Source organism: Lepus europaeus, chromosome 16 (assembly GCF_033115175.1).
Source record: "Lepus europaeus isolate LE1 chromosome 16, mLepTim1.pri, whole genome shotgun sequence".
Classification (NCBI taxonomy): Eukaryota; Metazoa; Chordata; class Mammalia; order Lagomorpha; family Leporidae; genus Lepus; species Lepus europaeus.
In genome coordinates, this window is record NC_084842.1 from 81,290,143 (window position 1) to 81,301,619 (window position 11,477).

Below are 11,477 nucleotides of genomic sequence, written 5' to 3' on the forward strand. Positions count from 1 at the left end.
AGATCGAAGGGCCTTGGTGTTACATAGCCCATGGTGGAGGGCAGAAGGGCAAGAGAGCATGCGGAAGGGTGGGGAGAAAGAGAGAGCAAAAGAGCAAACTCACAACCTGAATCTCCAAGCCCCTTCCTCATTAATCCATTTATGAGGGTGGAGCTTTCATGGTCTAAACACCTTCTGTTAGTCCCTACTTTATAGCACTGTTGCACTGGGAATTACCTTTCCAACACAGGCTGTGTGGAAGACACAGTGAAATCATCACACCCCGAGACCATGTCAGGGATTATGTGGTTTATTGTGAAGGAAAAGAGGAGCTGCTAACAATCTTGATAGAGACACCTGTGACAAAGTGGGTAGGTGATTCTAATACATTCCAAGAATACCTTAACTAAGATTCCTTTGTTGTCAAATCAGATTTTAGAGTGGAATGGGACAAAAATTACTTTATACACAGTCATTTCTAAATAAATTAATGGTGTGAACAATAAAGTGAAACAAATCACTTAACCAATTTCAGGGAGTTAACTCTTTCCTGTAGGTAGCCAATTAGTGTTCTAATGACAGCTCTCAAATATTGTCTGAGTGGGGGGCTGGCGCTGTGGCTCACATTGTTAATCCGCCGCCTGCAGCGCCAGGTTCTAGTCCTGGCTGCTCCTCTTCCAATCCAGCTCTCTGCTGTGGCCCGGGAGGGCAGTGGAGGATGGCCCAAGTGTTTGGGCCCCTGCACCCACATAGGAGACCAAGAAGAAGCACCTGGCTCCTGGCTTCGGATCTGCACAGCGCTGGCCGTGGCAGCCATTTGGGGAGTGAACCAACGGAAGGAAGACCTTTCTCTGTCTCTCTCTCTCTCTCACTGTCTTTAACTCTACCTGTCAAATAAATAAAATAAAATAAAATATTGTCCGATGTCTGGGAGGATGTATTTTAAGGCAACTACAATAGCTATCTATGGCTTTCTATGATTGGCAGTATGTCAGGACCCTAAAACTATAAATGTCTAACACTGGTCAATAATTAGCCTTTCATTAAGTAGGACCAATTTCCTTCTCTTGACTTTGAGGCAGAAGTCAGACGAACATGGTGAGGAGTCTTCAGAATGCTTATGAAACATGCATATTATGAAAAGATGATGCACGAATTTCGTAATTTTTGCACCAAAATTAACCCATCATTTTATTCCAGTTCCCACATTTTGGAGTTTGAGGTCTCCTCTGACTCCGTGGCCTTGGACAAGGTGCTTCGCCTTGCTCTCCTCTCTGCCATAGGCTGAGTCTGCCACCTTGCAGACAGATGCAGAGGTGGAGGAAGGAGCCCCTCCCGTTTATTACCAGGTCAAGCAGTCATGCTGTGTTTATGGGAGGGAAGCTTTCTCCAGTTAAATTAAATTTTAATTGGAAATGGTTATTGAAGGATTAGTCAAGACCAAAGCACCAGATTTCTACAGAAAATAAGGAATCCTTTGTGGGGGTACCCATGGCAGTATGCAAAAAGAGTGTAGGTTTTGGAGGCAGGCACAACATGAGTTTGGGGACACAGAGACAGGATAAATACAGTCCTGGCACAAGGTAGAGACTTCATGAAAAGATACTTAACCTGATCACAGTAAATATCTCCTCCGGAGACAGACGGAATAACTCTGAAGGAGTCCCTCTATCATCATCTGGGACACAGGTTTCACTGCTGGTTGTTGAAAAGTTATTAGGTGTGTGACAGGATCACTTAACAGGAATGATGATTTGTGGTGTTCTCCATTCCCAACTTACCCTTATAGGAGTGCTGCCTATTTCAAGAATATTGCCTTGTTTCAGGGGTTTTTCAGAGCAGGAAGCAGAAGTGTCTTGAAAACAACACTTCTTTTCAGAAAGTCTAAGTCCAAGTATGTGTTGGGGAGACGTGAAAAGGACTGTTGATGGGAGATGGTCCTGCACCTGGAAGGGCAGGGGTCAGGGCATCTGAAAGAAGTAGAAGTGCTCACTCTGTAGGGTCAACTCAATGAGGGGAGGGCTGCCTGGGACTGCCCAGACATCAGGTTCCCGAGCTTGATAGTGATCCTCGATTCCCAAGGAAGGTACGAAACCAGAATCCACAGACATCAAAAGGATAGGTAATTTATAAGAGCAGGCCTGATGAACATAAAAGAAGACCTGTCAGGGTCTTTGTCTGACACTGGTTTGGAAAATGGAGGCAGGTGCATCACTAATTTCTGTAACTGAAGTTCCTGCTGGCATGGTCTCTTTGAATCAGATTTAAATGGAATTAAAGAAAACAGAGAAATGTGACATCTCTTGCAGACTTGTGTTTATACATGAAGATTCAGACATGCTGTTGGAAGGCAGCGGCGAATCAAAACGTGAACAGATGCTTGCTCCCCAGGAGCTTGTCACCTGTGTAGGAGCTGCAGGAAGTCACAGGACTCCAACACAGGGGACCATCATCCAAAAGCCCTACCGTATCTGACATGGTACAAACTGCAGGAAGAGTTCTCAGTCCGCAGAGAAAGACAGTCGAAGTTTGCAAAAGGCAGATGGCCAGGAGGATGGATGGGAGCTTCTCCTGAAAGGCTATATTAACATGCGCCCTCCCCCAGTGGTTGCATACCAATACCATTAATATGTAATTGCTTTAGCTGTAAACTCATAAAACTTTTGTAGGCCCTAAAGTTCTTTTGGAAATATGCCTGTTTGATATGAAGGAGGGGTCTGGAACTTGGTGATCAAATAGGGAACTATATAGTTAATGATTTCCATAAAAGTGCTGTGAGCCTTATCTCATGGAGTGGGAGAGCTGCGAGGGCTCTCACAGGTCAACTGGCCCCCGCCACACTCCCTCATTTCCATTCCCTCCCGTGTTGCTATTGAGGCCCATGTGGAATTTGGATTTAGCGAGGATGTTATTTTGAAAGATTTTTGTGATGGTCAAGGCCTTGGTGCAGCTGAGCTGAACGTGTGCCTCCACCCTTTAACGGCTGTGAGAGCTGCCACTGCCGCGGTCTCCTGCCTGGACACACTGGCCTCCTAACGGGAAGTGGACTCTCTGCCCCTGCCGCGCACTGATTACACATCCTAAATCATTGTTCTCATCATGTTGCTTTCTTGTTTACAAACCTTTCGTGATTATTCCATGAAAAATCCAAACTCTGTGGTTTGGCATTCAAGGCTTGCTATGATCTGATTCCAACCAAGTCTTCCTAGCTCATCTTTCTCCCGTCTCTGTGCCTGCACTTTGTCCTGCCAGGGCTGCTTTCTTGCTGCTCCCCGTGCTGTGCTCTCCCACGCTTTTGCTAATATTCTTCTCTCCGCCCAGAACGCCCCTCCCTCCCACCAGTCCTTATCCATCCTTCAAGACCAAATGACACATTCCCTCCTCTGAGGCGTCTTCCTGGGTGAGGGGCCCGAGTTCTAGACCCCTACCCTGCCTGTTGGTGAGTGAAAGACACCAGGCAGAAATTCCAGACCGAATTGCTCTGGGGCTCAGTTTTCTTACCTGTGAAATGGATAAATCGACAGCTACCTCGTGGGGAATTATTTGGCACAGTTCCATGTACATGACTCACATCAAAGAATGTAGCCCACTATTCTGGCTAATCCAGGCGCCGGTGGTCAACTCTTCTTTGAGTTCCCTTTGAGCCTTTCATGTTCTCTCTTGTGGTATCTGACCTTGTATTTTGGATATTAAACATGTGGTTTATTTTCCCCATTCTTTTGATAGCTCCTTGAAGGTGGGATCATGTTTTCTCCTAGGTTCTCCCTTTTGCATTGCCCTCTACACAGCAGGTCCTCAAACTGTAGGCAAAGGCTGACAGTTCAGTGTGAAATTACTGACAAGAATTTACTTGGCTGTCGCATTTCTCTCCCTTCTAAAGGTTAACAGTAGTTTTTCAAACAGGCAGTTTCCTAAGATACGAGATGCCCAGTTGTTGACATTTGTGAAGCGGCTAGTGGAGGTTGGCGCATCCCAACTAAATCTCAGGAGACCGTGCTCTTGGAGGACTTGTGACCTCAACTCGCTGGGCCAACTCAACCGCACCACCTTCCAACAAGTGCTTCATGGTCTGTGTGATATTTTTTAGAGGAAAAATTGGTTTCGTGGTTAGATGAGTTTGGAAAGCATTAGAGTCTAATGCCCCAGTCAAGGAGAGTCAGGACACAGTACCCAGCTAAAACATCAGAGAAGTCCTACAGTTGAGAAAGCAGTGTTTACTAGCCACCAAGAAGAGCTGACAGTCACCAAGCTCCCATCATCCACCAGGCACTTTGCTTACAGTAGGCTGTTCCCTTAATCCTCAGAATGCCCTACAAGATGAATATAATTACCACGGTCACTTAATGGATAAAGAAAATGATGCCTGAATGGGCCCAATTCACAGGGACATCCAGGGCTGCAGCTGGAATTCGAGGTCAGGTGTTTGCGACCTTAGAGTTGCAGCTCTGGTTCACTGTGGTGCACAGCTCTTCACATTCTCAAATATGCCTGGCCAGGAAATGCTTTTGTTGTTCCTCCTGGAATAACCCATGAAACTAGTGTTCCTTGGGACACGCCTTGGGAAATACAGCCTCATCACCCCTAAGTTACTCGGGTTATGGGAGCAGCCACGTTCCTTATGCCTCTGTGCCTCTGCATGCCTACCTCTGCGGGACATCCGTTCCCTTCCAGCCTTCTCATGGTAGCTGACACGCCCACCAAGGTCTAGTTCAAATGCAGTCCTATGGAAAGCCTTCTTGGTTTCAGCAGGCCAGTTTGCAAAGCCCCTCTCTGTGTTTTCATCCTTCTACACTCGTCAAAGACCAAGTTCAAAGAGTCTTGGTAAAGTATTGGGCGCAGACCAGACACTGTTACCCTCTGTGGAATTGCCACCATGTCGCTTGCCTTGCCTCTCAGCATTGATCCCTGAGCCTGTGGCTTGCTGCGTTGAGGGTCACAGGATTTGAGTCTTGCCACCGTGGCCCACAGCCGGGGCTAAGCTGGCTTGTGGCCGCTACAGCGTGGCCCACGACCCGGCAGTTCAGCAGTTAAAAGCCTCCTCCCGCTGCTTCTCTCTCCTTAGGCCAGGAGGTGCATTAGGTCACATTGGGCCTCTGTCGTCAGCGCCCTTTTGGGACAACCCTGACCTGTCCTTTCCAGGGCACTGTCCAGGTCTCATTACTGCGCCTGGGGTGAGTCAGCTGGCTCGGGGCTTCATTAGCAACCCCAACCCTTTTTGTTTTCGTCCTGCTTGGGGCCCAGGGGTGGGGCCTGGCGGGCTTGGCTTCCTGAGATGCCGCCAGCCTCCTTGGGAGCCCGTGCAGGAAGCCGGCGCTGCAGCCCCAACACTCACGTCATGGCATAGTGCGCATTTCCAGGCCGCACCCATCCCCAGGGTACAACTCAGGCGCCACGCACCGCCGGCCACCCCAGCTCTTCGGCTGCCTGCGATGAGGTCATGGGCGGGGCCCGGAGACCCCCTCCAAATAGGGAGGGGGCTTCCCCCACTGGCCCTGGGACGGGCCGAGAAGACCGGAGCGAAGCGATGGGAATCATCTCTTCATCTCTGTCCAACCCACTGCTCCCTCCTTCATGGTCTACGGGCCAGTGTGGCGGGACGTGGAGGGAGAACACAGAGAAGACTACAGAAAGAGGACTTCGAAGCGGCAGCTGAAAGTGGCCGAGTCCACTAGCAAGCGTGGAGGGAGAGAAGCCATTTGAGCCTCTTGACCACTTTGCTAGGAGCCCAGGGTGCCGCCTTCTGGCTTTTCTGTAATAACGCGCTTCCCTTGACCGTAGTCCCTGCCCTTTCACTGAGACCACACGGCAGGGGAAGTGGCCGCAATCCACCTTCTACAACCAGAATGTGAGACAGAGCAGAAAGTAACCCAGAAACACAGCCACAGCTGGCGAACAAGAAGGTAGAACCCTTGTAAGCCCGAGAGCAGAATCCCCCGGCAGTGCCTCACTTACCCTCCCCCCGCCCCGCCTCCCCACCAAGGCCTCCCGGGTTGCTTTGCCAATGTTGCTGTCCCGGTGGGTTTGGCAGCTCAGGTCACCTATGTGTCCCACACCACTCCAGCTCAATCAAACCCACACGGTGTCGTAACCTCTGCCCGTGAGCTCACATGTGTGCGCGCAGCAAGCAGTGTGCAGTTGTGTTTTAAAACCCGAGCCTGCCAGAAGATTTTGCAGATGTCTGATTTTTCTGCACCTGGAATTCTGCCGTGGAGAGATGGAAACACTGATAACAGACATTTTCTTAGGGAAATGGGAACAACGCATCGCACATCGGCACACCCCTCCACCTCCAACCATGAGATACTTCTCACGGGACCGCTGCATAGAAAGACAAGAAAACACCCCAGCCTCTCTGCTCCCCACCTGTCTAGGAGGCAAAGCACCCCGGCTTAGACAACAGCACAGTCAGCCAACTGCGACTAACAAATGTTGACTTGAGCACTTTTCCTCCCTCCAGAATATAGAACGCCTGTAACATCCTCGTGTGTCGTCACAAAGGGAAAGTCAAATGATTTATTTCACATTTAAAAACATACCCTGCAAAACAAGTTTATAAGCAGTCATAGAAACCGCAACGAAGAGAATTCGGGGAATGATATTAAAATCTTCCGTGGGGAAAGATTTCTGAGTTAGAAGAATCACAGCTCTGGGAGTTGAGTTGCACATAGCAGGATACGGAAATACAGGTACTCTGACCTTGGCAGTAAATTAGGTCATGGCCACAATGGCGGATGAGAAGCTCACCAGTTTGGAGATTTTTTAAGAACTCTCCACACGCCCCGGCAACACACATTTTCTAAGGGAAATGGCATTTTTCGTGGAGTCAAAGACGTTTTACGGAGATTCACCCGTCAAGCAGAATAGGAAGTAGGAGAACACACTACCGCTGTGGCTTTCCACCCTCTGATTTATCATTTGCTGACATACTTCCTACAGGTCCCTCCATTTCTTTACAAGTAGCCATCGTAAGATCTTCCAGTAAATATTTTGACAAAGGCCAGACAGGAGGGAAAAAGAGAAAGACTGAAGTGAAAATGGTTCCTTACCTTTTCTGGCCATTGCTGGAATCAAACTTTTCCCCCAAGCATGAGGTTGTCTTGCTTTGGTTGTCCCATGAATTCAGAAACCATTAAAAAAAAAAAGTTAAAGCAGAAATAGATGTTTCTTCTTCGAAGCTGCTCCAAAACAAAGCACAAAACAACTTGATGAAAAATAAAGTGCCCGTCTGAGCTTGAGAATGTGTTTGAAGCTTGGAACTCATGCTGTTCTACTAGGTTTTGCAACTGTCTTTCTCAGTTTAAATAACCTCCCACTCCTTCTCCCAGGCACTTGCCAACTGCTATAATTTAAAGCAACTGCGATCCTTCCCATAATACTCACATTTCAAAGGGCTTAATATATACACTAGTTAGGAATGAGCGGGAGTAGGGGACCTCCTTCTGCAGACTAGGGCTGAGCAAACGGAAGGAAACCTTGTCAGAAAGCAAAACCATTCTGTCTCTCTGTTATCCACTGCTCGTCTCACTGTGGCGACTCAAGTGGCTTTTGCCTTTTAAGAAGACACTGAAGACCAAATGTCATCAATTCACTGCAAGCCAAAAAGAAAAAAAGAGCACTTAGGAAATTTATGCTTCAACTTACAGAATAGAGGTATTAGTAAAAGTGTGCTTAAACATCACTTTTGGTAACAGAATTATTTCCAGGAAACTTGCTCCCAATTTATCTATTTGGCAATTTAGGATGATCATACATGTTGTTTCCAGAAAAGGGGAAAGTAGTTCAAGTGATGTTATTAGCATTGGTCTTGTCTTAAACTTTTTTTTTTTTTTTTTTTTTTTTTTTTTATTAAACTTTTATTTAATGAATATAGATTTCCAAAGTATAGCTTATGGGTTACAATGGCTTCCCCCCTCCCATAACTTCCCTCCCGCCCGCTACCCTCCCCTTTCCCGCTCCCTTTCCCCTTCCATTCATGTAAAGATTCATTTTCAATTCTCTTTGTATACAGAAGATCAGTTTAGTATATATTAGGTAAAGATTTCAACTTTTTGCCCATATAGCAACATCAAGTGAAAAAACTACCATTGGATTACTAATTATAGCATTAAATAGCAATGTACAGCACATTAAAGACAGAGATCCTACAGAATTTTTTTTTTCAAATTAATTAATTTTCTATGCCATTTCCATTTTAACACCAGGTTATTTTTTTTTTTCATTTCCAATTCTCTTTATATACAGAAGATCACTTCAGTATATAATTAGCAAAGACCTCATCAGTCTGCGCCCACACAGAAACGCAAAGTATAAAAATACCGTTTCAGTACCAGTCGTAGCATCACTTGGCTTTAGACGACACATTAGGGACAGATCCCATATGGGGTGTAAGTACACAGTGACTCCTGTTGCTGATTTAACAATTTGACACTCCTGTTCATGGCGTCAGTAATCTCCCTAGGCTCTAGTCATGAGTTGCCAGGGCTATGGAAGCCTTTAGAGTTCGCTGACTTTGATCTTATTCCGATAGGGTCATAGTCAAAGTGGAGGTTCTCTCCTCCCTTCGGAGAAGGGTACCTCCTTCTTTGATGGCCCCGTTCTTTCCACTGGGATCTCACTCACAGAGATCATTCATTTAGGTCTTTTTTTTTTTTTTCCCATGATATCTTGGCTTTCCATGCCTGCTATACTCCCATGGGCTCTTCAGCCAGATCCGAATGCCCTGAGGGCTGATTCTGAGGCCAGAGTGTTGTTTAGGACATCTGCCATCCTATGAGTCTGCTGTGTATCCCACTTCCCATGTTGGATCTTTCTCTCCCTTTTTGATTCTATCAGTTAGTATTAGCAGATACTTGTCTTGTTTGTGTGATCTCTTTGAGTCTTAGACCTATCAGAGCTATCAATTGTGAGCTGAAATTGGTCACTTGGACTAGTGCGATGGCATTGGTACATGCCATCTTGATGGAATTGTGTTGGAATCCCCTGGCACGTTTCTAACTCCACCATTTGCGGCCAGACCGATTGAGCATGTTCCAAATTGTTCATCTCCTCCCTCTCTTTTTCCACTCTTAGATTTAACAGGGATCACTTTTCAGTTAAAATTTAAACACCTAAGAATAATTGTGTGTTAATTACTGAGTTCAACCAATAGTACTAGAACAACAACAATAACAACAAATACTAAAATGGATAAAGTATTACATTGTACATCTAAAGTCAGGACAGGAGCTGATCAGTTCATTGTTGCTTATAGTGTCCGTTTCACTTAACAGGTTTCCCCTTTGGTGCTCAGTTGTCACCGATCAGGGAAAACAAATGATATTTTTCTCTTTGGGTCTGGCTTAATTCACTCAGCATGATGTTTTCCAGATTGCTCCATCTTGTTGCAAATGACTGGGTTTCGTTGTTTCTTACTGCTGTATAGTATTCTATGGAGTACATGTCCCATAATTTCTTTATCCAGTCTACTGTTGATGGGCATTTGGGTTGGTTCCAGGTCTTTGCTATTGTGAATTGAGCTGCAATAAACATTAACGTGCAGATGGCTTTTTTATTAGCCAAATTAATTTCCTTTGGGTAAATTCCAAGGAGTGGGATGGCTGGGTTGTATGGTAGGGTTATGTTCAGGTTTCTGAGGAATCTCCAGACAGACTTCCATAGTGGCTTAACCAGTTTGCATTCCCACCAACAGTGGGTTAGTGTCCCTTTTTCCCCACATCCTCTCCAGCATCTGTTGTTGGTAGATTTCTGAATGTGAGCCATTCTCACCGGGGTGAGATGGAACCTCATTGTGGTTTTGATTTGCATTTCTCTGATTGCTAGTGATCTTGAACATTTTTTCATGTGTCTGTTGGCCATTTGTATTTCCTCTTTCGAAAAATGTCTATTGAGGTCTTTGGCCCATCTCTTTAGTGGGTTGTTTGTTTTGTTGTTGTGGATTTTCTTGATTTCTTTGTAGATTCTGGTTATCAATCCTTTATCTGTAGTATAGTTTGCAAATATTTTTTCCCATTCTGTTGGTTGCCTCTTCACTTTCCTGACTGTTTCTTTTGAAGTACAGAAACTTCTCAATTTGATGCAATCCCAAATGTTAATTTTGGTTTTGATTGCCTGTGCTGTTGGAGTATTTTCCAGGAAGTCTTTGCCTGTGCCTATATCTTGCAGGGTTTCTCCAATGCTCTCTAATAATTTGATGGTTTCGGGTCGTAGATTTAAGTCTTTAATCCATGTTGAGTGGATTTTTGTGTAAGGTGATAGGTATGGGTCTTGCTTCAAGCTTCTGCACGTGGAAATCCAATTTTCCCAGCACCATTTATTGAATAGACTGTCCTTATTCCAGGGATTAGATTTGGATCTTTGGTCAAATATAAGTTGGCTGTAGATGTTTGGATTGATTTCTGGTGTTTCTATTCTGTTCCATTGGTCTATCCATCTGTTTCTGTACCAGTACCATGCTGTTTTGATAACAACTGCCCTGTAGTATGTCCTAAAATCAGGTATTGTGATGCCTCCGGCTTTGTTTTTGTTGTACAGGATTGCTTTGGCTATTCGAGGTCTTCTGTGTCTCCATATGAATTTCAGCATCGTTTTTTCTAGATCTGAGAAGAAGGTCTTCGGGATCTTAATGGGTATTGCATTGAATGTATAAATTGCTTTTGGGAGAATAGACATTTTGATGATATTGATTCTTCCAATCCATGAGCATGGAAGATTTCTCCATTTTTTGGTATCCTCTTCTATTTCTTTCTTTAAGGTTTTGTAGTTTTCATCGTAGAGATCCTTAACGTCTTTGGTTAAGTTTATTCCAAGGTATTTGATTGTTTTTGTAGCTATTGTGAATGGGATTGATTTTAGAAGTTCTTCCTCAGCCGAAGCATTGCCTGTGTATACAAAGGCTGTTGATTTTTGTGCATTGATTTTATATCCTGCTACTTTGCCAAACTCTTCGATGAGTTCCAGCAGTCTCTTAGTAGAGTTCTTTGGGTCCCCTAAATAAAGAATCATATCATCTGCAAAGAGGGATAGTTTGAGTTCGTCCTTCCCGATTTGTATCCCTTTAATTTCTTTTTCTTGCCTAATGGCTCTGGCCAAAACTTCCAGAACTATATTGAATAGCAGTGGTGAGAGAGGGCATCCCTGTCTGGTACCAGATTTCAGTGGAAATGCTTCCAACTTTTCCCCATTCAATAGGATGTTGGCCGTGGGTTTTTCATATATTGCTTTGATTGTATTAAGGAATGTTCCTTCCATACCCAGTTTGCTTAGAGTTTTCATCATGAAAGGGTGTTGTATTTTATCAAATGCTTTCTCTGCATCTATTGAGAGAATCATATGGTTTTTCTTCTGCAGTCTGTTAATGTAGTGTATTACGTTGATTGTTTTGCGAATGTTGAACCATCCCTGCATACCGGGGATGAATCCCACTTGGTCTGGGTGGATGATCTTTCTGATGTGTTGTTGCATTCTATTGGCCAGAATTTTATTGAGGATTTTTGCATCTA

The 11,477-nt window shown here is 45.0% G+C and overlaps 1 protein-coding gene across 1 annotated transcript in view; it reads right to left on the bottom strand.

Annotated features, from left to right (window-relative positions):
- Positions 1-7,078, bottom strand: part of C1QTNF7 (C1q and TNF related 7) — a 119,832-nt gene extending 112,754 nt beyond the window's left edge. The window contains exon 1 of the mRNA XM_062213366.1: positions 7,026-7,078. Within this exon, the coding sequence (XP_062069350.1) occupies positions 7,026-7,038 (13 nt within the window). The 5' untranslated portion in view covers positions 7,039-7,078. The remainder of the gene's footprint in view (positions 1-7,025) is intronic.
- Positions 7,079-11,477: the final 4,399 nt, after the last annotated feature.